The sequence below is a fragment of the Podospora pseudocomata genome, chromosome 4 (assembly GCF_035222375.1).
Source record: "Podospora pseudocomata strain CBS 415.72m chromosome 4, whole genome shotgun sequence".
Taxonomy (NCBI): Eukaryota; Fungi; Ascomycota; class Sordariomycetes; order Sordariales; family Podosporaceae; genus Podospora; species Podospora pseudocomata.
Genome location: NC_085888.1, coordinates 2190345 through 2217339, shown reverse-complemented (window position 1 = coordinate 2217339; position 26995 = coordinate 2190345). Strand labels below are relative to the sequence as shown.

The 26995-nt window shown below is 54.4% G+C and overlaps 11 protein-coding genes and 1 non-coding gene across 12 annotated transcripts; 3 read left to right on the top strand and 9 right to left on the bottom strand.

Moving 5' to 3' along the window:
• Positions 1–590: 590 nt before the first annotated feature.
• On the bottom strand, positions 591–2984 carry DBP9 (ATP-dependent DNA/RNA helicase). The gene is made up of 4 exons (XM_062890277.1): positions 2528–2984; positions 1307–2450; positions 1165–1252; positions 591–1106 (listed from the first exon to the last, which is right to left on the bottom strand). The coding sequence occupies exons 1-4, from the start codon at positions 2855–2857 to the stop codon at positions 815–817; spliced, it is 1854 nt and encodes a 617-aa protein (XP_062743658.1). The 5' UTR covers positions 2858–2984; the 3' UTR covers positions 591–814.
• Positions 2985–3211: 227 nt separating this feature from the next.
• Positions 3212–4571, bottom strand: QC762_0068120 (uncharacterized protein; the record flags this gene model as incomplete). Its single annotated transcript, XM_062883699.1, has 2 exons — positions 3212–4397; positions 4449–4571. The coding sequence occupies 2 exons, from the start codon at positions 4569–4571 to the stop codon at positions 3981–3983; spliced, it is 540 nt and encodes a 179-aa protein (XP_062743657.1). The 3' UTR covers positions 3212–3980.
• A 472-nt stretch (positions 4572–5043) lies between these two features.
• Positions 5044–6485, bottom strand: QC762_0068110 (uncharacterized protein; the record flags this gene model as incomplete). The annotated part of the gene is made up of 3 exons (XM_062883698.1): positions 5695–6485; positions 5445–5573; positions 5044–5366 (listed from the first exon to the last, which is right to left on the bottom strand). Exons 1-3 carry the CDS (start codon positions 5744–5746, stop codon positions 5044–5046), a joined length of 504 nt encoding a protein of 167 aa, XP_062743656.1. The 5' UTR covers positions 5747–6485.
• Positions 6486–6989: 504 nt separating this feature from the next.
• Positions 6990–11055, bottom strand: TRM8_1 (tRNA (guanine-N(7)-)-methyltransferase (tRNA(m7G46)-methyltransferase); the record flags this gene model as incomplete). Its single annotated transcript, XM_062890278.1, has 2 exons — positions 6990–7050; positions 7154–11055. The coding sequence occupies 2 exons, from the start codon at positions 11053–11055 to the stop codon at positions 6990–6992; spliced, it is 3963 nt and encodes a 1320-aa protein (XP_062743655.1).
• A 380-nt stretch (positions 11056–11435) lies between these two features.
• Positions 11436–12444, bottom strand: TRM8_2 (tRNA (guanine-N(7)-)-methyltransferase (tRNA(m7G46)-methyltransferase); the record flags this gene model as incomplete). Its single annotated transcript, XM_062890279.1, has 2 exons — positions 11436–12231; positions 12302–12444. The coding sequence occupies 2 exons, from the start codon at positions 12442–12444 to the stop codon at positions 11520–11522; spliced, it is 855 nt and encodes a 284-aa protein (XP_062743654.1). The 3' UTR covers positions 11436–11519.
• Positions 12445–12658: 214 nt separating this feature from the next.
• On the top strand, positions 12659–14136 carry HOM6 (Homoserine dehydrogenase). The gene is made up of 2 exons (XM_062890280.1): positions 12659–12859; positions 12921–14136. Exons 1-2 carry the CDS (start codon positions 12823–12825, stop codon positions 13979–13981), a joined length of 1098 nt encoding a protein of 365 aa, XP_062743653.1. The 5' UTR covers positions 12659–12822; the 3' UTR covers positions 13982–14136.
• Positions 14113–15033, bottom strand: QC762_0068070 (uncharacterized protein; the record flags this gene model as incomplete). The annotated part of the gene is made up of 2 exons (XM_062883697.1): positions 14374–15033; positions 14113–14325 (listed from the first exon to the last, which is right to left on the bottom strand). Exons 1-2 carry the CDS (start codon positions 14479–14481, stop codon positions 14113–14115), a joined length of 321 nt encoding a protein of 106 aa, XP_062743652.1. The 5' UTR covers positions 14482–15033.
• A 278-nt stretch (positions 15034–15311) lies between these two features.
• QC762_408270 (uncharacterized protein) lies at positions 15312–16388 on the top strand (the record flags this gene model as incomplete). The annotated part of the gene is made up of 1 exon (XM_062890281.1): positions 15312–16388. The coding sequence occupies one exon, from the start codon at positions 15312–15314 to the stop codon at positions 16386–16388; it is 1077 nt and encodes a 358-aa protein (XP_062743651.1).
• Positions 16389–17465: 1077 nt separating this feature from the next.
• On the bottom strand, positions 17466–17539 carry QC762_0068050. Its single transcript has one exon. It is a non-coding gene; the product is annotated as a tRNA-Val (tRNA).
• Positions 17540–17747: 208 nt separating this feature from the next.
• Positions 17748–19572, top strand: QC762_408280 (uncharacterized protein). Its single transcript, XM_062890282.1, has 2 exons — positions 17748–18460; positions 18514–19572. The coding sequence occupies exons 1-2, from the start codon at positions 18130–18132 to the stop codon at positions 19473–19475; spliced, it is 1293 nt and encodes a 430-aa protein (XP_062743650.1). The 5' UTR covers positions 17748–18129; the 3' UTR covers positions 19476–19572.
• Positions 19573–19791: 219 nt separating this feature from the next.
• On the bottom strand, positions 19792–23784 carry ERG13 (3-hydroxy-3-methylglutaryl coenzyme A synthase). The gene is made up of 5 exons (XM_062890283.1): positions 22283–23784; positions 21759–21981; positions 21529–21631; positions 20166–21253; positions 19792–20113 (listed from the first exon to the last, which is right to left on the bottom strand). The coding sequence occupies exons 2-5, from the start codon at positions 21816–21818 to the stop codon at positions 19976–19978; spliced, it is 1389 nt and encodes a 462-aa protein (XP_062743649.1). The 5' UTR covers positions 21819–21981; positions 22283–23784; the 3' UTR covers positions 19792–19975.
• Positions 23785–24273: 489 nt separating this feature from the next.
• Positions 24274–26493, bottom strand: QC762_408300 (uncharacterized protein; the record flags this gene model as incomplete). The annotated part of the gene is made up of 1 exon (XM_062890284.1): positions 24274–26493. One exon carries the CDS (start codon positions 26491–26493, stop codon positions 24274–24276), a length of 2220 nt encoding a protein of 739 aa, XP_062743648.1.
• Positions 26494–26995: the final 502 nt, after the last annotated feature.

Here is a 26995-nt window from a genome sequence, read left to right as displayed (position 1 = left end):
CCTCCTCTCAGTAGCACTCCAAAGAGCACAAGCATCGGTACCAATTCAATGCCCAGTACACCCGCCACTCAGCCTACCTCTCAGCCTGTTTCGACTTGCATCAATGGCCAAGCCATCTCCGCCCTTACCGCGACTCTCAACACGGATAACGGTTTGCAGAAAGTGCATGACGAGGTCGTGATGTAAGGCAATCAATGAGGACCCGTTAGCTCCTGTGGAATGAACTGAAGCCGTCTTTACGTGTTCCGAGGTTGGCCTTGTTGTTGGGACATCCCCTTTCTAGAGGTGTTGATCAATGGAAGGCTGGTGGTTGGTTTGGGTCGGGTGACCCTGGAAATGATGGTGGTGGTGGTGGTGGATTGAGGAGTGGGGGGTAGTGGGATTGGTAGGCTCGTTGAGGGGGATCATGGCATTCTTGGTTTGATGATGGTGGCATTGTGTTGAGTGGTGAGAGCGAACTTTCTGATCTGGTTTGATGTGTTTGTTCTGGCCCCGAGTCAACTCAGATGAGATTGTGATTGATGGTTTGATCCGATCCATCCATGAGATGAAAGAGTATCAAGTTCAAGTCCAAGCAAAAAGAAATGATTCAAAGAACAGACGTCTTATACGCCCCCTCGGACTTCTGTGCCAAACTTACTATACCCCTCAAAGCCGAATGAAATTTATCACAAAATCTGTCTTGATCCTGTCAGAAAACAAGAGAAATTCCCATTATACACAGAACCCAACAAAATGCCACATGGTATAAACTCATCTCTTTTTTAACCACATAGCCCTCAGCCTCACCCACTCGCTCGTGTCCTCGTGCTCATCACTTTTTCCTCCTGACCTTGAACGTCTTCAACGGATCCCCCTTCCTCCCCCCACCAACCTTGAACGACCTCCCCTTCCCCTTCGCCCCAAACTTGCCCTTGTGCTTCTTGTCCTTGTCCACCTTCTTAAACGGCACAAACCCGACCGACCCCTTCGTGATCTCCTTCTTTGCCTCCTTGGGCAAAAGATAATCAGGGACGTGCTTCAGATGGGCCTGCTGTCTCGCCTTGTGGCCCAGCTCGCCGTCGTGACGGAGGTGGGAGAGCTCGGCGGGGTTTTCCTCAAAGTATCTATCAACAGAAAATTAGCAATTGCTACTGACTGGGGGAGCAAAGGGGCAATATATACCTCTTCAAAGTCTCACTCCTCAACAGCTCCTGCCTCAGTTCCCTCGTCCTCGCTTCTCTGATCGCCACCTTTGTTACGGCGCGGAGGGCTAGATAATGTCAGTTTGATGGCTTTAGTTAGAGCAGAAAGAGGGCAAACACACCATCGTTCATCCGATACCTAAATGCCTCCATCTGCTCCTTGCTGAAATTATACGGCTCCAACTTCCGATTCATCTTCCCCTGCGCCCTCACAATCTTGGCCAGCACTTTCTCATCCTTCTCACAGCTCTTTATCGACGTCGGCTTGTGCTTCCCAAACAACTCCTTCGGCACCACGAACGACATCGCAATCCCCGTCCTCCCCGCTCTCGCCGTCCTCCCAATCCTGTGGGTATATGATGACGCAGACGTGGGCAGGTCAAAGTTGACAACTGCAGCCACATTCTTGAAGTCGATGCCTCTCGAAACACCATACTCCTCATCCCTCTTCCCCTTCCTCCCCCCCTTCTTCTTTCCCTTCTTCTCCTCCCCTTCCCCCTCTTCCTTTGTCTCCTCCTCCTTCTCATCCCCAAAAACCTCACTCCTCTCATCGCTAGCAATAATAATATCATAAATCCCCTTGTTAAACTCCTCAATCACCTTGATCCTCGTGTTGACCGGCAGCTCCGAGTTGAGGATACAGCTCCTGATAGAAAACTGCTCAAAAAACAGCTTCAGCCGATAACTCCTGTCAATATCCGCCACAAAAATCAAGCAAGGCCCCTTGATCAGCTGCAGCTTAAAGATCAAGTAGCTAATCAGCCACTTGTCATCCTCCCCGGTCCTGACATAATACTGCGTCAACTTCTCATCCTCCTCCCCAAACTCCTCCTTCAAATCCAGCAGCGTCGGGTTCCTGCAGAAAATCCCCTTCAGCGTGTCCAGCTCCGCCGACAAAAGCGTCGCAGACATCATGGTAGTCTGCACCCCCTTCGGCATCGACCTCGCCAGATTCTCCATGTCCTCATCATACCCATAAGACAAGACAAGATCCGCCTCGTCAAGCACAAGGTACTTAAGATTCGCGACCGAAAGCGCGCCCGAGTCGACACTCTTCCACGCCCGGGCAGGCGTGGAAACAACCACATCCGGCACGTTGGCCAACAAGCTCCTCTGAACAGCATCAGAAACATTCTCCGTCAGCTTCGCCGCCGTCACATCCTTTGCGCAAAAGGCCGAAAACTCCTCGATCGCCTTGTGGACTTGGTCGGCGAGTTCGCGCGTCGGTACGAGGATCAGGCCCGCCGTGGTGGGTGTGTTATCGGTCTATCATCCCCCCCCCACCCCCCCAAGATTAGCATTCCCTTCCAATCCCTCCTCCCCTTTCCCCCGAGAAAACGTACCTTCTTCCTCCCCAAAATCCCCTGCAACACAGGCAGCACATACGCCGCCGTCTTCCCACTCCCCGTCTTGGCCTTGCAGAGAACATCCTCCCCCTTGAGCGCAAGCGGGATCGCTCTCCTCTGCACCAAGGTCGGCTTCTCAAACCCGAGCTTCGCAACCGCCTGGACCAATCTGGGATCTAGTCCCAGCTCGGCGAAGCTCAGCTCTTTTTCTTCCTCGACCGCCTTCTTTTCTTTCTTTTCCTTTTTTTCCTTTTTCTTTTCTGGTTCGGCAACGGCGGCCGCATCGGCCGCTGGTGGCTCGTCGTCTTGGTTGAGTTTGCGCTTCATGGTTGCGTTGTGAGAGAGTTGGTGTTGATGGATGGGATTGGTTTGCGATGCACGGCAAAGAACGTTTTTTTTGGGGGGGGAGAGAGGGAAGTGTTCCAGCAGCAGCGCGCAGGCATTCGCCAACCAGAGGGGCCCCGAAAATTTTGGAGCTGTCAGTCCGCTGAATTTCTCTTATCGCGCCTGGCCGATAAGATAAGATTACACAGTTGACCCACTAAAGTGCATGCGGTCCAAGCCTGTTCCCCGCAAAGCTTAATTAACCCCCTGTCAGCTGGCCACCAGGGTCCTCACTTGATATGGACTGCACGGCTGATGATGGTCTCATCGACTACAGAACATATATAGATATACATGAGGATATCGAATCACTGACGATCACTAATGTCACGAATATCACAGCGCAAAAGTGAAAACTACAAAATCAATTGAAAACTACCGAAACCCATCGCCTAAGCGTACATGAATGACCAGGACGAATCCCATCAAAACTATCATTACCACACGTTGCCGCGTTGCGTTTCCGATAACTCCACCGTCGTCCAGCCGGTCCCGATCCAGGCCGAGGAAAGTCGAGGGTAACACAAACAGTGTGTGACCACGAGAGATGCCATCGCCGATAATACTTTTCAAAGACCGACCAAGAGAAAGACTCCCACAATAACAAACTGATCCAGAGCTCAACCGTGCAACGCCTTCCGAATAACAACAGAGCTTCTGAGCCGAAACTCGCCCAATTGTGCCGTCTCTGGCCCAAGCCAAAACCATCCAATCCAATCATGACTGCTGCCGAAAGGGCTGCACACCACTGACCAAAACAACATGCTCCATACAATTGCTCAACAAGACTTCAAGGAGAGATATCACCGGGAGGAGTTCCGACTTTTGGAAACTCAGATCTGATTGTCAAAGATTCAGATCCAGATGACCGAGGACTGCGTCGAGGGCTATGTCGAGACGAGACAGGCGACACAGGCTTCTTCAAAGGCGCCTTGGGCTTATCCCGAGGTGGGCTATATTGAGGGTTCAGGGGACCTATATCCATGCTGGGAAGAACCTACATCGAGCTGTTTAGACCTATCGCGAGGTGATGTAGGGTCCATGGAAGTTGGTGTGACGGCGTCGCCTAATAACGCCGATCATACTCCCGAGGGTAGGGCTCCCGGACATAGGGGTCCCGCGGAGCAAAGTCCCGAGGAGGAGGAGGACGATCATAGGGCCGTCCGCCGCCATTCATGTACGGGTCAGGAGGAGGGTAGTCCCGGGGCGGTCCACGATAGGGGTCATCGTAGCGGCGCGCCGGCGGGTAGTCATCCATTGGGGGTCCACGGCGGGGAGGGGAGCGGTAGGGCCTGGCACGGTCCTCGTAGTAATCGCGCCGAGGAACAGGGGACCGGTCGCGGTAATCAGGCCTGTAGTCACCGTTGCGGTGGGGACTGTATGCGCGAGGCGGACCCCGGCGATCGTAGTCATTCATGCGGCCCGGCCCGCGACGAGGTGACATGGATCGCCCGCGGTCTCCACGGGGAATGTCAGCCTGAGTCTGTGTTTGTTAGCAACCAGCGCAAACTCGGCCAGCGGCAAGGCTACATACGTTGGCAGTGCAAGTGACGCGAACACCTTTGAAGTCGCGCTCGTTCAGTTTCTCAACAGCTGTGCGGAGGTCGGCAGCCGTCTCGAACTCGACAAATCTGCACGTCGCGTTAGTCACTTGCATTTTGCATGATGTGTGCGACGCATCGGAATGACATACCCTTCGCTGCTGCCGTTGCGCCCCGTTTCACTGTAGACGACATCAAGGCCGGGTGTGCGAGCAAAGTCTTTGAGATCCTATAGAGCCAGTCCCATGTAAGTGGAAGTCCAGGTAGGTGCGTGCCGGGATTTGTCAGGTTCGACGCGGAAAGACGAAGTCCAGAAAGCCCGGTGCCGCCAGCCCCGGTTTGATCGTAGCTTTGGAGCTCTATGCCATCCCCAACCGCAAAACAGACATTGCAAACAAAAACAAGAGTGCTCGGGCAGTGAGTGCATATCCTTGTGATGCAAGGACGGGGGGCTGGCCGAATAGGAACATCACCATCCAGGAGACGGAACCATGCCAGGGGGAGGGACCAAGCGGGGGAGGAGGGGCAGAAAATGCACTTCGAGTCCAATGCTGACCAAACCGGTAAACTGAGGGGCAGAGGAGTCCTTCATGGCCAGAATTTTCGGCCCGGTCCAAATGTGTCCAAAGGGGGAGCAGGAGAGAGGTAACAGACCTGCCAGCTGGTGTCTGGGGGAAGTCCCGAAATCTGCAAGCGGTGCGGTGTGCGGCGCGGCCGGGGGGCACTGCTGCGGTCGTTGTTGAATCCGCCGCCGCCGCCGCCGCCGCCATTGTTTTCGCGGTGTCGGTTACCACGGGCGAACTGGACAGTCAAGCGCTCGCCAAGGAAGGTCGAGCCATCTTGCACATTATCGTCGTTAGCCACAGCAGTACGAGGGTCAGTGGGAGGGGTGATGGTGAACATACGGAATGCTAGAAGCACGCGCAAGACGTCAGCATGATGTTTACGACTATGTACAATAACCTTGGGCGAGGGTGTGGGTAGCTTACCTGGAACAACATCGCGTGCATCCATGGGATCCTTGTACTCAATGAAGCCGAAGCCGTTCATGAGCTTGATCTCAGCAATGTCACCGGTGCCATGGGTGGAGAAGTGAGCTTCGATATCGGCTTTGGTAGCTGTCATGGGCAAAAGTGTCAGCAAAGCACGCCCAGGTGGCCACCTCGCGAGCAGCTCGCGAGCAGCTCGCTGCGCCGCTCGAGTTTGTCGAGGAGGAGCGCGACGCGAAAGCAAACTTACCATTCCGAGGCAGATTGCCCAGGTAAAGACGAGTAGCCGATACCTCAGTCATTGTCGCTGATGAACGACCAGTCGCGTGCCAAGGTGAAAGCTATTCAGACAGAGAGAGAAAGAGAGAGTTGAGATGAACGAGCAAGAGGAGGGAGGAAGCTCTCGGAGCGTGGAGTGATACGGAGGTCTTGTGCCTGTGTGTCAAAGGGAAGGCTCCGTCCAGCGGGTGGGGTTGACCTGGCCTGGTGCCCGGTGGTGTCCTTCTGGCTGGCTGAAGTGTAAATAAATGCGCCCAGAACCAATTCCTCCCAGCACCTGGTAGCTTTCGGGGTGACTGGGTGGGCGGGCGATGCGGGCAGGCTACAAACAAAAAAACGAGGCGCGCGTGGGGAGAGACGCGATGAAAAAGTAGGTACGGGCACGATGGATGGGGGGGTGGTGAACGATGATGCGCAAATGTGGAGGGGAGAGAGTGGCGATGACAGGCCTGGGGAAAAAGAGATGGAGAAAAGCTCCAGCTGATGGAGAGGAGATGGGTGGATGGAGGGCGGAGATGGAGCGAAGTGGAAAAGAAGAAAAATTGGCTCGAGCACGAGCATGAATCGCTTGAGAATGACGGGGGGTCTCTGGGGGGGGCTACGCAAGACCTCACATGCCCCCCCCAACTTCCAAACGCACACCACTCGACACACTGTGTGGGAGCCAATCACATGGCCGAATCCCTCCAGAGCCTGCGCCAAGTCTTCGCTCACCCAACGGGAGGCTCGCCGCGAAAGATCCCTGACACAAAGCTCCCGTCTGGATGGATGGTCCAAGCGATACAGAAGACTCCTTTCACTTCTTTCTGCCTTTTTGCCCATAAGGTGCTGTTTTTGTTATTGAAGGGTGCCACGGCATAATCTGGTCCGTACAACAGTTTCTAGAGAAGCAGCCTTTGTGGCACGATCAACACTCGGCTGTATCACTTTTTACACGGTACAAAAAACACTGGCTGGTATGCTGGCCACTCAGGACACAGTTTCCCCAGCCTTGAGTCTCAGATCTGCGTCTCACCTGAATTTTGTCTGATTAAGTCTTTGTACAGTTCTGTCTGCCGCGTTGCCCGTGGCGTGTGTTATGGAGATAGATATCTACCCTCTATTATGAAGCAATCGACAACATCATAGCCGCCAAAATAGTAAAACGCCATTGGCTATGCAACTAAGCCGGAAATCCCCAAGGCCGCATGACCTCTCCTGACCTGACCAGTCCATTACTACTAGTGTAATAAATCATATGCAGGACATAAACCATATTCTCAAGTCCTAGGCTCCTTCGAAAAGGATGTCGATGATCTCGTCCAGAAAGGTAAATGCCAGATGCGCGCTACAGAAGCAGAATGCATGTTAGCATAGGGTACTCATTCCTCAGCCTCGTCCATGCATGGGCTGCAGCCTTCCACCCAAAAACACTAGAAAAAGAAACTTACTTCAACCTCCCGTTATTCAACGTAGCAAAAACCCTCCTGCTTGCCGCCTGCGCATTCAATCTGCCCACCACACTCCCCGCCAAATCCGGCACCAGTGTCGCCAGCATCAAGCTCGCCTCCGTCCTCGTCTTCAACTTCTCCTGCTTCGTCCTCGGAACCTTGTCCCTCACCATCTCCCCTCCAGGCCACATCACCCCCTTGACCATATCCACATACCGCAGTATCTGCTCCTCCCCCACCAGCATCTTGACATTGTCCCTCAGCTTCCTCTCAATCGTGCCGCCCAGCAACTGATGCAGCACCACCACCACCGCTCTCCCCCTCAGCCAGTTGTTCCCCTTGTTCAACTCAAACACCTCCAAAAAGATGTCGCAGATGGGCTTGACGAACGGTTCCAGTTCCTTCCCTGCCCCAGTGCCATTCTCAAAAGCGTTCAGTTCCGCCTCTGCTTCTGCAGCATTGAGCACCACCCCTGTGCCCGAAACCGTCTCGTCGTTCAGAGGCAGCTGTGACAGTTGACTCGTAGCAGCAGCAATAAGGTTCTGTCCCGCAAGACTGAGCTGGTCCAGAACCGGAATACTCCCCAAAATATCCTCCATCCCATCCGCCACACTGTCATACAACCTACTGATCATATCCTTCCTGCTCCCCTCCCCATTACTCCCCCCATCAATCACCCTCTGGCTCAGAAACGCCCTCAAGTCCCTGCTCCTGCAAACATCCGGCAGCAACAACAACTCGCTCAGATACCTCTCCAACCCCGCCCTCCTCTTCTGCAAAAACCCCTGCTCCAGTTTCATCACCATCCTCCGCCTCGGAAACTCCAACCCCCTCACGCTCGGGTAACCCCCCCTCAGCTTCTGATGCAGCTCCAAAAACTCGCTATACCTCCTCTTCACCACCCACCTCGCCGCCGGCATCTTCTCCCCCGCGTTCCTCGACACCTCCACCGCATAAACCGCAAACTCCTTCCCCTCCTCGTCCCTCCCCACCTCAATCTCCCTCAGGATCCTCACCGTCGACCTCCCATACAAGCTATTATCGCTTTCCTGAATCACATACTGCCTCCTCTGCAGCTCTTTTCGTCTCAGCTCCCTCTGCAGCGACGCCTTGCTCTTTCTCAAGATCCTCAGCTCCGCCGTATTATTCGTCAACTCCGCCTTCCTCAGCAACGAATCCACCACCGCCTCCTGCGTGACCAGCTTGTCAATCTCATTCGTCAGACTGGTGATCGCCTCCGCCAGGCCCAAATCGCCCGGAGCAGCCAGGTGGACAGCAGCAACGTCATCCTCCGAGTCTTTAGCTTCGTCAATGTCCGAGGGCTCGTCCGACAAGAACCTGTTCTCGTCACCAAACAAGTCGTCATCCACAAACACCCCTATCCTTGACGCTGCCGACACCAGACCCAACGATGCGAGTGACGGTTTCTCCATCTTGTTGTTGTTGTTGTTGTTGTTGTTTGTAGTAATAGTAGTAGTAGTAGTAGTAGTAGTAGTATTTGTCGTGTCCAAAGACCCACGTGATGAACGGGTAGCCAAGTCCATACTCCCACGCTTGTTAGCGGCAGACCTATCGTCTGACGGAGCTCGCTGTTTCCCTGCTGCGGTGGTAGAAGTTGTCCCGAATAAACCCCCGTCCATGTTGCCGTTGTCGGCGTCTTCGTCCCCAAATAAACCGCCGTGTAGGTCCTCCACCTTTAGTGGTGTCTGCTGGCTGTCCTCAAGAATATTATTCAGCGCCCTCTCCATCGCTTGCACGACTTTTGTGTCTGGCACATTGTTGTTACTGCCGCTGTCTTGGTCCAGGCTCGCGATCGAGTCCGCCATGGGGTCGTTATCCCCTGTTCCTCCTCCTACTTCGTCGTCAAATAAGGGGTTGGGTGAATAAGACCCCCGACCCTCGTCCAATGAACCTGACCGGCGGATGTCGCGGAGGTCAGGGACCGAGCTTATCAAAGGGCCGAGGTCGCTCCCTCCGTTAGAGTTGAAGGAAATGGCCCGGAGATCGGTTGCCGAGCCCGCTCGTCGGTTGTTGTTTTGGGGGTTATTGGTGGTTTGTAGCCTGGGGGCTAGGCGAGACACGGGGTGTGGTTTTGATGATGATGATGATGATGATGATGGGGCGGCATATGAGGCCGCTCGGGGAAGTGCTGTGGTGGGAACAGAGGCGGTAGTGCGTCTTGAGGCCTCCTCTGCAGCGAGGGCCTTGTAAAAGATCTCAGACTTGCGGAAGTTTTGAAAGTGTTTGACGCGCATCTCTTCCAGAACCGCGCTCTGAGCCCGTAGAATCTCACGACGAGCGCGGTAGTATTGCTCCGGCGTGGCCCGCTTCCCAGCCTTGAGGAAGTCGGAAATGATCCTCTTGCTAGAGTCCGGGACCTTGAGCTCAGGCCGGCTGAGGTAGGCAGCATCAATCTGTGCAAGATCAAGGCGATCCGACTCTGTCCATGGCGGTAGCTGCAGCGGCAGCTGTTCCCCCTCAAGCCCATCATCCTCGAGCGGATTCCGAAACCCATCCACCACGAGCCAGAACTGGACCAGCGGCATCAACCGCTGCCTATCCATATACTCCATGAAATAAGACAACCCCGACGGGTCCCTCAACAAATCCGTCAGAGAAGCCTTCTCCAGCTTGGAATCACTAGGCACGACATTGCTCCCCCCCTGCTGCGGCTGGAACCCCCTCCTATCCCCAGGAGTAGCCAAATGCTGCACCTTCTGATCCAACAACCTCTTCCCCATTTCCAGCCGTCTCATATAAACCTGATCCACCCCCTCCTGTTGTGAGTCCCTCTTCAACTGACTAGCAACCTCGCTCCTAAACCTCCTCGCATCCGAAAGGTTATTCACCTTCCTGATCGCCCTCACAAACTTCTCAAACCGTCTCTCGCTATCCCCCACCCCCAGCCTCGGAAACGCAACCACCTGCTTCCCCCCCGTCTTCGGCGCAGGAGAAGCATGCTGATCCAACGCCGCCCTCAGCTTCCTCACAGTCGACCTATCCTGCAGCATACTCCTCCCATACCCCTCCATCAACTGATTCCACGTATCCGGCTCCGCCAACAACCCCATCACCGGCCCCAACACCGCACAAGCCACAATCTCCCTAACCACAATCCCCACCGCCCTCGACCCCAACACCTCCCTCCCCAGCACCTTTGGCAAAACTCGTCCCATCAACCCCCTCAAATAATCCTGCTGCGCCGTCTTGACATCACTAAACCCCAACCCCACCGCCGGATGCAGCCTCCCCTCCCGGTACTTACTCGCAATCGCCAAATCCAACTCCTCCGTCTCCGTCACACTCCTGTTCAGCTTCCTCCCCCTCACCGACTTCTCCGCCTCCGCAAAGTCCCTCAAATGCGCCGTCAAAATCGGCACCAACCTCATCGTCACCACCCCCGCCAAATCAACCTCTGCCAAACGATCCCTAACCCTCAGCAGCGCCCCCCTGATCGCCCTGTCAACCTCATTCTCAAACACCGGGTTCGAACTGATAACCCCGTACCAAACCCGGATGAAATCCCTAATCACAAACCCCAGCACCTCATCCACCGCCGCCGCCACCTTGGGACTGTCAGGGCAAAGCGAGGCTTTCTCATAGCCCTGTCGTTGTCTCAGAGCCGCAACTTCCCTCCTCCAGTTCTCTCGTCCAGTGAATAAAGCGCCATTCGGTCGGCTGGTGATACTCCGCAGTTTTCGCAACTGGTACCCGCTCCGGGATGTCAGCACCGTCAGGGCGAGCAGTGCCGCGAGTGATAGTGTGATGCCAGCGATGAAGGCGTACCCGGCCCATCGCAAGGCAGGGAGGAGGTCGACTGCGTACCCCCAGGCGATGAAGCTCGCTGTGGCGGCGAGGGCTAGCTGTTTCTTCTTGCCGATGCCGTAGTAAAGGGCTGCCATGGCCGATGTGAAGACTCGAGAGGGACAGAACCAGGCATGTGTATTGCAGTGGTGTTATCGTCGTCGGCGCATCGTATGTTGTTTTCGTTGGATGCTTGTTCGAGGGGTGGTGGTGGGAGAGAGAGAGGGGAGGGAGCTATCGATAGCAGCGGGCAAGAAAGCGGGTATCGCGTCAGTGGTTGTCAGTAGCTCCATGCAGGGTAGCAGTGACAGGGGTCACCTTGCACCACGGGTCGTTGTGGCTTCTCTGACATCAGATGTTAACCCTAACCCTTGGATCATGCTAGACGATCGGGAAAAGGGACATACGACCAAGTTATAGATGGTCTATATGTCCCGGTCCAGGGCAGTATGATCCATGAAAATGATGAATTGCCTGTCCACAATGTACAGCCATCCAATCAACACCCACAAGTCACTCATCATTGGGTATCAAAACAAGCCTTCTTCTGTTCTATCCCTTCCTAAAACACAGGATCCTCCAACCTCCTAAACAACGCCACAAACTTCTCCCCCTTGTTCCTCTCCACCTTCTTCCCCTCCTCCGTCGCATTCCTCATAATCTCCACACACGGATCCCCCTCCTGCTCCTCCACCCCAACCCTCTCAAACATCGGATGCGCCTCAAAATGCTGCACCATCCACCCATGCAGATCCGGCACGTCCGTAATCGTGTACACAACCCCCCCCGGCCTCACCGCATAAGCATACTCCGAATTCAGCGTTGTGCTCACAATCCTCTGCTTGTGCTTCCTCGCCTTGAAGTGCGGGTCGGGAAAACAGATGAAAATCTTGGACAGCTGCCCCTGCCTGAAAAAGTTGGGCAAGAACTTCATCGTGTTGGCGCGGAGAACAGACACGTTTTGGTAGGCTTTGCTTTCTTCGTTTTGCCGACGGAGGACCTTGATTCTGTCCTCGACGAACTGGGTGACGCTCACGCGGATCTCGAGGCCGAGGACGAGGGTCTGGGGCATGACGGGGGCGAGGGCGATGAGGAGGCCGCCGAAGCCGCAGCCTATGTCGGCTACTTCGACGTCTTGGGTGAGCTTTTTTACTTTGACTGGTGCCGAGAGGTCTTCTGTTGTTGATGATGGGGTGGCTTCTGGCTGTGACTCTTCTTGGGCGACATAGGCTGGATAGAGGGTGGACCAGTCCATTTGGTCAGGGTGTGGTGGGCTGGTTGTGTGTTAGTATTGAAAATCTCAATTTTATTTTTTATTTTTTTTACAAGGTAGGAATGGCTCACTAGACTAATTGATGGTCGGAGAAGGGGTTGGCGTGGGCTCTTTGGCGGTAAAACTTCTTGCGAGGCATGGTGAGGACATCGTCCTGCTTCATGGCGGCGCGATAGTCCTCGCGCTTTTGCTTCTTGTTCTTTTTGGCGGCCATTTTGACTAATTTCGAGTCCGGTTGAGTTTGGGGATTCGTTCAATAACAGATCTCAAGGGTGCTGTGTCTTGTCGTCGGCGATATCTTGACTTGATAGTGTCGCTGTATGAGTTTGATGCAGAGCGCAAACTTGTGAAGCCAATGACCAGGAACCAGCACCTAAAAGTTCAACAGTGGGGCGCCATCCCACCTCCAGGGCTCCACCCGGCGCCATGCAAGGATCACGCCCCGCGAGTCCGCTATCGGGCCAGGGCTGCATGGCGACATTTTAAAGTACCCCGCGATGCAGTGTGAGCAATTGTTGTCGTATTTTGGGTCCCGGCCTGTAGAATTCCATCTTTAATCCCAAGAACCATCTCGTTCCTCGCTCAATTCACAATGGCTGCCGCGAAACAGGTCAACATTGCCATTATTGGTATGTGTACTCTCTGTCCAGTGTTACTCCTGACCTGATGCTTACAGCTGTCACCCTTCAGGCGCTGGCGGGGTAGGAAAGTGCTTCCTCGGCCAGCTCGAGACGCTCGCCCAGCGCAGACCCAGCCCCAAGCTCGTCCTCACCTACATCAGCACCAGCAAGAAGGCTATCTACAACTCGGACTATGCCGCTATTGCCATCAATGATGTCTCCTCCAAGCTCGCCTCCTCCTCCCAGGCTCCCCTCGCCCCTCCCAAGTTGATCGAGTACCTCAAGTCCTCCGGCTCCAAGACCGTCCTCGTCGACAACACCAGCTCCCAAGACGTCGCCGACGCCTACCCACTCTTCCTTGGCAATGGCATCAGCATCGTCACTCCCAACAAGAAGGCCTTCTCTGGCTCCTACAAGCTTTGGCAGGAGATCTTCAGCGCTGCCGAGCAGTCTGGCGCCAAGGTCTACCACGAGTCCTCCGTCGGTGCCGGTCTCCCCGTCATCTCGACCCTCAACGACCTTGTCAACACCGGTGACGAGGTCACCAAGATCGAGGGTGTCTTCAGCGGCACCATGTCCTTCCTCTTCAACTCTTTCGCCCCCACCTCCGGCAAGGGCGGCCAATGGTCCGCCGAGGTCAGGAAGGCCAAGGAGCTCGGTTACACTGAGCCCGACCCGCGTGACGATCTCAACGGCTTGGACGTTGCCCGGAAGCTCACCATCCTCGCCCGCCTTGCCGGTCTCGAGGTTGAGTCTCCCACCTCGTTCCCTGTCCAGAGCTTGATCCCCAAAGAGCTCGAGTCTGTTGCCACCGGTGATGAGTTCCTCGAGAAGCTCCCCGCCTTTGACTCTCAGATGGAGGAGACAAAGGCGGCGGCTGAGAAGGAGGGCAAGGTGGTTCGGTTTGTGGGCAGCATCGACGTCGCCTCAAAGCAGGTCAAGGTTGGACTCGAGAAGTTCGATCTCTCCCACCCCATTGCGGCACTGAAGGGCAGCGATAACATCATTAGCTTCTATACTAAGCGGTACGGAAGCAACCCCTTGATCATCCAGGGCGCGGGCGCCGGTGGTGAAGTCACGGCCATGGGCGTCACCAGCGACCTCATCAAGGTGCTCTCTCAGGTCGCTTGAGCATAATTCCAGCAAAATATTTCAAGCCACATGGCTGTCGAAAAAACAAGGTTGTTTTGTGCTTTCTCTGGCTATGCTGTGTCTCCTCCTCTGCCCCCTTATCCCGCCCTATCCAACTACTTGGGCCCTTGTTACTGTGTCTTTTCGGATGGTGCATGACCATTGGGAGTCGATCCATTCCCGTTTATAGGTAGTTTCGATTGTTGTGGTTGGGTAGCTTGGCGAGCTCGCAGCGCATTCGTAAATGTTTCGCAGGCAGAACCGGTGAGTCTGAATACGTAGAGGGTGATGTCGTAGATGACGAGGCAGATGATTGGTACAATGAAGAGAGAACCAAGGGTCATCTAGAACAGGTTAGTATGGTACGAAGGTCCAGCGGTCCCTGTACTTACAAAGAAACCAGAAATGCCATGCAAGAAAGGATGAAACTGCGACGGGATCCAGCTCGGCTCCGTCATGGCGTAGTAGATCCAAGCCAATACCTCCAAAAGGCCAGCCATCACGGATGTGTTCCTAAGACTGGTGATGGAGATGAGGTAGATAACACGGAGGTCCGAGTAGGTAAGAGTAAGCAATGGGGTATCGTAGTAGCAATGGACGCTCGAATGCCGGTCGCGTTGTCAAGAGGATGAGCTATGCAGCAGGGGTATATCTAGTGTATTATATCGTAAAAGGAGCGTAATCGTATCGAGATTTAGGAGGAGCAATGCGTAGGTAGGGAACTAGCTGTTGGGATATGTGCCGATGGTGTTCTTTCCTCGGTCGCGATACACTTCCATCAGGGCCACCTATGTCAAGCTTATAAAAGAGAAAGGGAAGAATGAAAAAAGGAGTGGGCAGCGCGTGGGGGTTAACGAAAGGAGGCCACGAGGCACCAAGGTTTATGCGGGTTAGATACCGTGCCGTTCTCTTGGGTCTAGTCTGCGCAGTTGCTAGGGATGAAAGATGGCGTGCCGGTGCCAAAGTCAAGTCCGCACGACGGTGGAAGAAGAGCTCCGAGCCGAAGCATGCTTGTGCGAGGTGGCCGAGATGCATGACGACGGAATGTCAGGCGCACGCTGGGTAAAAGGTGCCAAGATGCGCCAGCAGTGCTAGCACCCCTGTTTTAGTGCCAGATCCACTGTCTGAGGAAGCTGGCGGGAGCTGGGCGCGCACTGTGCGATCTCACTTCATCTGAAGATTCACTTTGACATAGCTCACCTCATCAACTCATCAACATCTTTCTGTTCCGACAACTGACGATTCAACTCATACAGTCACTCACCAAATAAATACCCACCTCTCACACCGTTCTCACCACTATTAGTCACGTTCTTACATCACCACAACCATGCCCCGTCCCCAAGACCCTCACTTATACGGCCAACCACCCCCCAAAAAACAAAAGAAATCCTCCCCCACCGACCTCTCCGGCTCCCTCGCCTTCACCTCCCAACTCACCTCCCTCCTCGCATCGTCCTCATCCACCCCGTCCACCGGCCGCCCCCGCCCCTCCAAATCCAAAACCGAAGACCTCTTCAAATCAGTCAAAATCAAACGCAAAGACCGCCCAAAAGACCAAGATGAAAAACTCACCCTCAAATCCCCCACCACCACCACCTCCTCCTCCTCCGCCGAACTCGAAGACTTAGCCCGCTCCCGTCAACGCCTAGAATCCAAATCCCGCCTCTACGCCGCCATGCAAAGAGGCGACTACATAGGCAAAGAATACGGCCTCGTAGATTTCGACCGTAAATGGGCAGAATCCAACCCCGGTCCCCCAGAAGACCTTTCCTCCTCCTCCTCTTCCGAACCAGAAGAAGAAGAAGAAGAAGCCACAATCGAATACACCGACACCTACGGCCGAACCCGCCTCCTAACCCCCTCCCAAAAAGCAGCCCTCGACCGCGCGGCCGCCTCGGAAATCGACCTGGAGAAAATGGCCGGCCGCCCTGTCGCTGTGCCCTCTGATCTTATCTTTGGGGATACCATCCAGGCTCGGGCGTTTGAGGAGACGAATCAGATGGAGGAGTTGGCGAGGAAGAGGGATAGGAGCGCTACGCCGCCGCCGGAGACGCATTATGATGCTAATTGGGAGATACGGACCAAGGGGGTGGGGTTCTACAAGTTTAGTCAGGATGGGGAGACGAGGCAGAAGGAGATGGAGGGGTTGGAGGAGGAAAGGAAACGGACGGAGAGGGAGAGGGAGGGGAGGGAAAGGGAGAAGCTGAGGAGGAGGGAGGAGATGGAAAGGAGGAGGAGGGAGATTGAGGGGAGGAGGAGGGAGATGGGGGTGAAGAAGGCGGAGAGGGAGGCCAGCAGGTTTTTGGAGGAGTTGGGGGATGTTCTTGGGGGAGGGGGTGGTGATGATGGGAGTAGTAGTGTGACGGAGAAGAAGAAGGAGGCGGAAAAGGAAGGGCAGGTTTAAGCAAGAGGCTTGATTCAAGGCTTGGGAAAAAAGAGCTGTTCAGTCTAGGCTATTTAAGCGAGTAAATGAACAAGCAAGCAATTATCATTTCGACGATGTGAGTGTTGATACTTATTTGAACAATTGGAGACTTTTGTATGTGGCTTTTCCTATCGACAAATGGATCAAACAAGAGATTGAAAGCACCACACATGGACATTGCAAGTCAGTAGAACAACAACACGAGAACTGTAAACTACTACAGCAAGAGAGGTGACTCTCTAATAACCAGGTCGGGATAGCGTGATATTTTGATATGAAAAGCAGGTGCATGCGACTCTTCTCCTCTCTCCCTGTGCCTCCAACATCTCGACATTCAACTTCACATACAACTTCACAAGCAATAACCACCTACAGACACCAACCTAATCTTCCTCATAGCCCAACAAAAGTCAAGTCCATAATGAAAAAAAATAAAAATAAAAAAAAATTAAAAAAAAAAATCCATCTCTCCTCAAAGGAGAAAAAAGCCAACAGAAATTATAGCCTTGAAATACACCTTCCCCAAAAGTCAGAGCAATTCAATAATGACCCCCCATCTAAAAGGGAAAAGGACAGAAAGAGCAGATGGGGGGTAAAAAAAAAAAAAAGAAACCAGTATCATCATGCAACGCCCAAGAACGTTCTTGATCTCCTTGGGTTACCGGCCAGTAAATCTGGTACAGGATACTCCTGGTATATAAGGACAAAAGGAGAAAAGAGAAGGGTGTGGGAGGAACTTATAGGGAGGGGGGTGGGTGGCCCTTGCACGGTTGCTAATTTGGAGGAGGTGTGTAAAGGGGCTGTGCGTGGGGAGGGGAGGGTGTTGAAGAGAAAGGAGCGAGAGGGTTGAAGAGGAAGGCGTGAGGGTGTCACAGAGGAAGGCGTGAGGACGATAAAGAGGAAGGAGTGGGGGAGGGGAGGAGCCAAGGTATAGGTGGAACAACTACAGTTTGGAAGGAATAGCAAAATCGAGAATCAGAATCATCTCACGCTGGCTGGCAGGCAAAAAGAAAAGACTGGTCTCATATGTAAAGAGGAGGCAAAAGACATGTGGTTTGATTCCGTCCAGGCTCGAACTGGAGACCTTCAGTGTGTTAGACTGACGTGATAACCAACTACACCACGGAACCTCATAATTCGTTGGAGACCAATGACGGGTTTTCAATTCAAGTCTGCGCTATCCTTGCTGTGCACTGCTCTCAAAACTTTGCGGAACAAAACACTCCCAACTGACAAAGCAAACCCATCGGCTTCACAAGTCAAGTCCCGTATGCCCGTTTTCCGGCCCCGGTCCCGTTGCCGAACGGAATTCAAATCCGGGGAAGCGGCCGTGGGTCTTGGTTTTCCCGCGGGGCGTTGCATGCCTCGGCACTTTCCCATCTGGGGTCTCCCCAAGCGAACCTCACTGTTGGCCGGCACCTATAACAGCCTGCCTTGCATTGATGCATCTCAACCTCACATGAGCTTCATATGAGAGAGAGATACGGAATTCGCGTGTCGATGGAATCTTATCTCAATTGAATCTCTCTTGTGATTTTACGACTGCCAACCAGTACATAAAACCACCCTCTCTCACTCGCGTAGACTGCCGTCCACCTTGACCAAGCCACATAACCGAACTAAACTGAACGGGTAAACTGATCCTTGACTTACATATGCAACCTCACATCTCACAAACTCACCCTTCACTTCTTCACTTCCAACCCAGCCAACCGCCAAAATGGCCTCTTCATTCCTGATCAAGAACCACACCATCGAATCCCAACACATCCGCGAATACCCCCACGCCACCGCCCACTCCCAAGAAGAACCCCTCCTCCTCGCCGTCAAACAATACATCCCCCTCAACAACCTCACCCCCTCCCCCGGCGACGTCTCCATCATCGCCGCCCACGCAAATGGCTTCCCCAAAGAACTCTACGAGCCCCTCTGGGAAGACCTCCTATCCCTCCTCAACAGCCGCGGCGTCCAAATCCGCGGCATCTGGATAGCAGACGTAACCCACCAAGGCCAATCCGGCATCCTCAACGAAGCCAACCTAGGCAACGACCGTATGCCCACACCTCCACCCAATCCATTGTTCATGGTGCTAACAATCGCATAGCCTCGTGGATAGACCACACTCGCGACCTCCTCCACCTGACCAATCACTTCCGCCACTCCCTCCCCCGCCCCCTCATCGGTGTCGGGCACTCCTTCGGCGCAAACATCATAGTCAACCTCTCCCTCCTCCACCCCCGCCTCCTCTCCTCCCTCATCCTTTTGGACCCGGTCCTCTCCAGGTTCCAATCCAAAGGCCCCAAATACGGCTTCGCCCCCATGAAAGCCTCCGCCTTCCGCCGCGACATCTGGCCCTCCCTCGCCGCCGCCAAATCAGCCTTCCAATCCAACCCCTTCTACCGCACTTGGGACCCCCGCGTGTTCAACTCCTGGCTCGAACACGGCCTCCGACCAACCCCCACAAGAATCTACCCCGACGCCCCTGCTGGCTCAGTCACACTGTTGACAACCAAACACATGGAGAGTTTCACCTACTACCGCCCCATCCGTCAGAAGTTGATGGGGGGGGGTAAACACGAACTTGACTGGGATCTCATCCCCGACGCAGACGAAGTCGTGCATAAAAACCCCGACTTCCCCTTCTACCGCCCCGAAGGCGGCCCAGCAACGGCGAACAAGCTCCCCCACCTCCGGCCGGGCTGCATCTGGATTTTCGGCTCAGAGTCAAACGTCAACCCGCCCGACGTCCGGCAGGAGAAGCTCGACCTGACCGGAGTCGGTCCGGGCGGTTCTGGAGGCGCGAAGAACGGAAGGGTGAAAGCTGTCACCATCGAAGGGTACGGCCACCTTGTCCCAATGGAGAGGACGACCGAGGTCGCCACCTACGCCGCTGACTTCCTCGTCGAGGACCTTGAGCACTGGAGGAGGGAGCAGGAAGAGTTTGAGCGGTGGGCCAAGAAGAGAGACGAGGAAAAGTGGGTGATTAGTGAGGAGTTTGAGGGGTGGATGGGGGGACGGCCGGTGAGGAAGCCCAAGAAGGAAGGGGGAGACAAGTCAAAGTTGTAGTAGATATCAGAGGACAAAGAGGTTTAATGTTCCCATTTCCATAGAACAACTCACAATAGATATCAGGACATTTCAAACATACAACCGTTCCATCCCATTGTCCATCGCCACGACATCCGATCCTGACCGTACATTCAACAATATCCAGCAACACCAAACGTCCAGCCGCCCCACCACCATCCCCTGAACGCCGGCTCAAACCTCAGGCAACAAAACACTCATGATACACCAACAACCGCAAGAATGAAATCATGGTATTAAACGCTCTATTACGTCCTCCCACCCCACCTTTCCTATCCCGTCCCGTCCCGTCCAACCCGTATCCCAGTACCATTCCCAATATAATACCCGACTGCCGGCATCCGGCCGGTCCTCCAGTCGTCGTCTATGGGTATGTAATGCCGCCTCCCGTCTTGTCTTTGAACACAAAATATTACTTCCTCCTCTCTTGGTATATATTCATCATCCATGCTTTTTGTTTCGTTTTACTCCTTCTTGGTTTACTCCTTGACGGCGTAGAACCTCTTGAACATGTCGTCGACCTTCTCGAGGTAGTAGGTGCCGGGGGCAATGGTGGACACCTCGCCGGTGGGGACGTAGTCCTTCTGGAGATGGGCCTTCTTGCGGAGGTCGCACATCTGAGACAAGTTAGCAATGGTTACCTGACAGTCAAAAGGTGAGAAGACATACCGAGTCGTAGGTCTCTGGGGGGACGGCGCGGCGAGCGACAAGTCTCTGGGGAATGTCAAGAGTCTTGGAAATGGTCTCGGTGCTGCCGTTGATGCGGAAAGAGAAGAAGGAGGCGGCAAGACCGGAGCCGTAGGAGAAGAGGGCGATGCGCTTGCCCTGGAGGTTGGCGCTGTCGACGTGGCCGATCAAGCTGGCAAGACCGCCCCAGACGCTGGCGCAGTACATGTTACCGCAAAGAGTAGCAACCTGGATGGCGGGGTTGACGCGCTCCTGGAAGCGCTTCTTGGTGAGGGTCATGAAGGTCTTCTCGACAACCTTGTCGGTCAGAGACTTCTTGTAGTCCATGTCGCGGATGTCGGCGGGAACCTCGGCGAAGGCCTTGTGCTCAGGGTCGGCAAGGTAGTCGTGGTAGAGGAGGCGGGCATACGACTTTTGCACGAGCTTGCAGGTAGGGGCGTGGAAAGCCATGTAGTCGAAGCGGTCAAGGGGAGTCTTGAGGATGTCGTCTGTTACGCCGTTGGCGTTGCCGTTGGCATGGCCGTTGACACCCTTGGTGAGCTGGGCCTCGCGCTTGCAGTAGGCGCGGTAAGCACCGTCGAGGGCCTCGGAGTAGCAGTTGATGGAGTAGTGGCCATCAACATAGGGGTACTCGGAGGTGAGGTCGGGCTTGTAGAAGTCATAGGCGTGCTGCATGTAGCTGCCACGCATGCCGGGCTCGAAAACGATGGGCGCATCAGGACCAATCAAGAGCGCAACGGCACCGGCACCACCAGTCGGGCGGGCATTGCCCTTGGCGTAGAGGGCAATATCACCGGCAACAACAATGGCATCGCGGCCATCCCAGGCAGAAGACTCGATCCAGTTGACAGAGTTGAAAACGGCGTTGGTGCCGCCGTAGCAGGCGTTTACTGTGTCGACACCCTCAATGTTGGTGTTGTCGCCAAACAGCTGCATCAACACTGACTTGACCGACTTGGACTTGTCGAGGATGGTCTCGGTACCGACCTCGAGACGGCCGATCGAGTTGGTGTCGATGTTGTACTTCTTGAGGAGGTTGGACACGACGGTCAAGCTGAACGAGTAGATATCTAGAAAGGCGGGGCCCGCATGTCAGCCCCTGAATACCACCACCACAACACAACGAGCCCCCACTGCCATGGATACCCCACTGTCCGACGCCTGCCGCCCAGGGGCTGGGGAACAGGAACCCGGTGGTGGCGCAACGCAATAAAGACAAGGCACCACACACCACAGCAGGGGGTAAAATTCTCTGTGTAACGATGGGGTGTTGTTGAATTTTGTTGGGGAGGCAAAAGTGAAGTGAAGTGTTGTGTTGCTAGAGATGGAGATAATAAACACATACCCTCACGGTCGTCGCAGAAGCTCATCTTAGTCTGGCCGAGACCAATTGTATACTTGCCCGTGCTAACGCCATCGAACTTTTCAAGCTCGGTTTGCTCCACATACTATGCCCGTGACAGCTGTCAGCGATATTGGGTCCAAAGCCAGAGCCAGAGCCAGAACCAGAACCAGAACCAGAACCAGAACCAGAATAGTTTGTTGACTCGTCGTCTCTCAGTAGCGTAAACTGACCTGGCTGGGGAAGTAGATTTCGATGGCCTTGATGCCAATGTTCTGGGGACGGGAGGCCATGGTGCTGAGAGGAGGTGCTGGGAGGTAACTGGAAGGTGCTGGAGGGTGCTGGAGGGTGCAACTGGGTTCGGCGAGCGTTTGTTTGTTGGGGGGGGGGAGTCGTGTCGTAAAAAAAAAGGGACGAGGAGATGGGACGTGAGGCGGGAGACGGAGGGTCTTTAGACTTTTGGAGGGGTAGTCAGCTAGCGCTCAAAGTGGGCTCATCTAATGTTTTGCTGGAGCTGTCCTGGTCACCGCCTTTTGTTGCCCATTGAGGAACGAGGAACCACCTAAGCAGACCCCACTATCTCTTGCCCCAGCAGTCTTCCCAATATCTGTCCAATATTGGCTATCGATTTTTTAGGAATGGAACAACAGATGGCGGTGATGTGGTAGATCTGCATATTCGACAAACCAGAGTGTCACGAATGTCTGTGGCTGTCTGAGGTGACAGGAAAAAAAAAAAAGAGTGGGGACAACTGTACCTGTCTCTCGTCTTATCTCTATTTTTCCTCTGTTGGGGTTGGGGATGTTGGAGAAGGGTATGTATACAACAACACAGCACCAGGAACTAGGATTTCAAGAAAGAATAAAAATGATAGGGAACACAAGAGACAAGGCACAACACCGACAGAAAGAGGATGCGGGAGGTTCAAATACTTTGACCACAGCGGGGACGGCGACGAGGACAACGGCGGGTGACAACAGGGGGTGGACAACGGGAGGTGGACAACGGACAGGGAACAATACCTCCTGCCGGGTTCCAACACAATACTAGCAAGGACGTACGTGGGCGTCTCCCCGCCAGACACGCCATACGATATTTCTTGGGGACGATGTCGGACGCGCAACCACCACACACATGTCGTCTCGAGTGCCTCACCAGTCACCACCAACCCTCGACTCTCTCGTGGTCCCTCTCTCGTGGTCCCTCTCTCGGCCTTCTCCCCCCGCTGTGGGTTTCCCTCGTCGGCCTTGCGCGGATCTAATCTCTGAAGTGGAGGTTTCATGCAAGATTGATAAAGAAAAATCCCCACCAGCCAGCCCAGTTTGACGGAGTTGAACCCACTGCCCAGTCCGACGACGTTGGAGCTTGCGGTCGTTTTTCGATGTTGGAGAGACTTGTGACTGACAAGCCTCTCCGGTGACTACTAAAAGAGTCTCTAATTACTAGATACCCGTCTTTGCTCTGGTGGTACACTGACCAGACAGGTCGAAGAGCACAGCAGCTGATCCGGTGTCGTACTCCAAAACCATCGACAGCCGTTGTGGTTCACGCCGTCGATATCCCTCTCTGGAAATCCCTCCTTCGGGAACTGCAACGGAGAAAATAACCGGAGACGACCCAGAACGGGCCCACCATCACCATGTCCCAGTCGTCCGGCCTTGAGTTTTCGTGCTGGAGCATCAAAGAGGGAAATAATAAAAAAATCTCATTGTACGTACGTATGTACAAGGTCCCTCGGGTCGTGGCAACGGTAACCGCGACAAGAGCCCCTTGTGCCCGCCCCTCGACCAACTTTTCCTTGTGATTCAGGGTCTTACAAAAAAATACTACAAAACCCTCCCATTCGCCAGATCGACACGACCAACCCCCATCGTGTCGTTCGCCTCTGCAGGAACAACCCAGCCCGCCTCCCCCGATGCATCCCACCATCCCCTCCCCTTCAGGTGGCTGAGTTGGAACCGAAACCGGTCGGTCAAGTTCCCATTTGGGAGAATACCCGCTGTCTCGATCACCATCATCAGAGAGATATTCACCGAGCATTTCGGGTTTCCATGATGATGATGCGTCCCTCCTACGTCCTCACTGTGGCTTGGCAAGGTCAACCTTCATCAACCCCACTATTTATCGTATCGATCTTGAGGCAGCTCAGGCGGGCACGAGCCGTTTCTTATTGCAACCACCCTCGTGAGGCGGTGGAGCTGATTGCGTGACATGATGGTGGTTCCCTGGCAGAGATAATCTTATCAATCTACAGGGGGGGCACCGATCACGGAGGGTCTTCCAGGTAGCCCTCATTTTCATTTTCGTCAGAGACTGTAACACACAGTGTCACTTGGTCATTCACACTCACTATACACTCTTGATATTTACAACCCTCTCTCACACACTCATCATCTCTCATTCCACTGATCCTCTTACACACTCACACACTTTTCATCCTCTCACTGCCCTCTCACAACTTCTTACACGCTCAGCACACTTTTCTACACTCATGCTCACAAAAACATATCACTCACTCACGATTGATCTCCACCATCCATTGAATCATTTTCATTTTTGTTCGTAATCTTCCAGCTCTTCTAGTAGAATGCTCAACACTCGACGCACTTAAACGTAGTATGTATGTAGTATGCTAAGAAACGCCCCCTAGATGCACATAAAAAGCCCAAGGCAAAATAAAGCCTTCCTTCCTTACCGATCCCATATCACAACCCATATTATATCATACATCATCCTCCCTCACCTTTCTCAAGCAACCACCTCAACGGGAGCAGCAGCATCCCTCTCAGCAGCAGTAGCACCATACCCCGAATCCCCCGACACCTGCGCCCTTTCCACCTCCTCCTCATTAGCCTTTTTTGTATCAATCGTCATCGCCTTCGCCGGAGGAGCAGCAACTACAACAGCAGCAGCGGGCTTCTCATCCAGCTTGAGTTCAGGCACGGCCCCCTTGTCGGCTTCAGAGCCGCTCGGAGGGGGTGTATCAACCCTAACCTCCACCGCCAACTTCTTCTCCTTTTCCTTCCCCTTCTTCTTCTTCTCAGTCCTCTTCCCCTCCTTATTCTTCTTTTTCGTCTTCTCCTCCTCACTCTCGCTCCCCTCACTATCACTCTCCTCCGCCTCACTCCCGCTCTCACTGTCCGTCCCGTCCTCACTCTCAGTGGTATCATCCCCCCTCCTCTTCTTCCCCCTCGCCTTCCTCTTCGCGGCCTTCTTCTTTGCCTTTTTCGCAGCCTTCTTCGCCGCCTTCTTCGCCTCCTCCTCCTTCTTCTTGGCCTGTTCCACCTCTCTTTCTTTCTGCTCCTTCCTCGCAACAACAAGCCACTCCTCCACCCCCTCGACGGCCTTTTCAGGGTTGCGTTTATTTTTCAGGAGAAAACCCTGGATCTCGGCAGGGGAGAACTCCATGGTGGGGATTTTGGAGGCGAATTCTTTTGCTAGGGCGTCGACTTTGTTCAAGACCTCTTGTTTTTTCTCGTCCTTTTCTTTCCGGGAGGCGTCGGAACGGGGGTTGAGTCTTTTCTCGAGCGCGGCAAGAGCAGGGGATTGAGATGAAGATAGCGGGGCGGGGGCGGTGTCTTCTTCAAGGGGGGCGTAGATGGCGCGGAAGATGGCGGCAATCATGGAGGTGTCCGCCTTGTCGAATTTGACTTGCATGTCTACCCTGCCGGGGCGGATGAGGGCCTTGTCGAGTTTCTCGAGGTGGTTGGTCGTCATTATCAACACGCGGCCTTCCTGGCTGGCGACGCCGTCGAGGATGTTGAGGAGGCCTGAGAGGGAGAGGCGACCGGGGAGGGAGGTGGGTTTACCTTTCGGGTCTGGGACTGGGGGGCCGGCGAGGAGGACGGGGGGTTCGCCGCCGGGGGAGGAGGAATCAGGTTGGGAAGCAGGGTCGCGGGTGTGGGTCAAACCGGCCGTGTCAATGTCCTCCAGCAGCACGACGCACCGCCGGGGGAGTTCAGCGAAGAGGGAGGCGAGGTTTTCTTCTGTGGCGGTCATGGACGACAAAGAGACGATGTAGATTCTCATTTTGAAGAAGCCTGCCAACGCGAGGGAGAGGGATGACTTCCCTGTGCCTGGGGGGCCCCAGAGGAGATACCCGCGGCGGTAGGGGATGCCTCGGTTGGCGTACCACCTCCTTGTGGCAGGGTTGAGGTAATCAGTCACATCGTCGATGAGCTTCTTCTTTACGTCCTCATTGAGGATGACAGTGGAGAAGGGGCGGGAGGTGCGCGCCATGCAACGTTGCCAGGTGGGCTCCAACCCGGTCCCCTTAAGTGCGCCGCGGTAAATGAGAGTTTTGGCCTCGTCGCGCTTGAGGTACATGCTTCTCGCTTCGTTGAGCAACTCCTTCAACACCCAGGGGTTTCTCCCAAAGCAAGAAATGGAGATCTCTTCCCTCTCGCTGGTGGTGTAAAAAGGGCTTTGTGTCGCGGGCTGCTGGCGCTTGAAGATGAGCAGGCGGCGCTTGTAGAAAAACCAGTGACTCCCAAACGTGGGCGTGTAAGCCAGAGCCTTTTTCTTCTTCTTGGTGACCACACAGCCGGATTCGTCAATCTCGGCTCCGTCATCTTCGTCGTCGTCGTCGCTGGACCCCCACATCCACCAGTACATCCTCGAGTTGAGGTTGGTGTTTGCCACGAACCGCCGGGCGCCTTGGGAGAAGGTCTGCTGGGCGACCCAACCCATGAGCATGTTGTAGATTTCGTCGTCGGTGCGGACGTCGACGACGGACATGAGGTAGGATTCCATCAGGTCGTTGAGGTATGACGACAAATAGCGCCATGCGGCGGCAACGAAGGCAAAGGACATAATAACGGGGATGTAGAGGTTGAGGTTGATGCCGAGGTGAGATTGCAGAAAGTTGGCGAGGAGGGTGAAGCCGGGGAAGAGGTAGTCCAACATGGCGATGGGGCTTAGGGCGGCGGACTCGCCGCCGATCCCCGGCGGGATGAGAGTTTCGTTCATGGTGGTTACAGTGTTGAGTGGGAAGATGCTATGGTGACAACAAAGATGAAGGTAGGAGAAAAAAAGGAGGGAAACAACGGTAAGATATGGACAATCAATTCGACACCAAAAGGGGGAACGTTTGATAAGGTGTGTGTGCGTGTGGTGTGTCAAAACAGAACAAAGTGAAGACTTGAATCTTGCAGACGAAAGAAAACAAGACTGGTCCTGTAGAACTCAAGAACTTGTGTGATGTGAAAAGAAGATGAAAAGCACCATCTTATATATAGCTAACCAACCCCCCCCCCCTCCCCCCCTTCTTGCCCCCCTGTCCTGTCCAGACCAGAGCCTCATCATTGTAGATCCCAGGTCAACTCACAAGGCAGCACAGCCAGGCCGGCAAGGCACGCCTACTTACGTTGAGCATGCATATGATACCTCTCCAAAGGTGCAACTTTAATCCCTGCCCCGTTCAATGCTTGTCAAAAGAGGCATCCGCCATGTGCATCGTCAACCCTCCCAT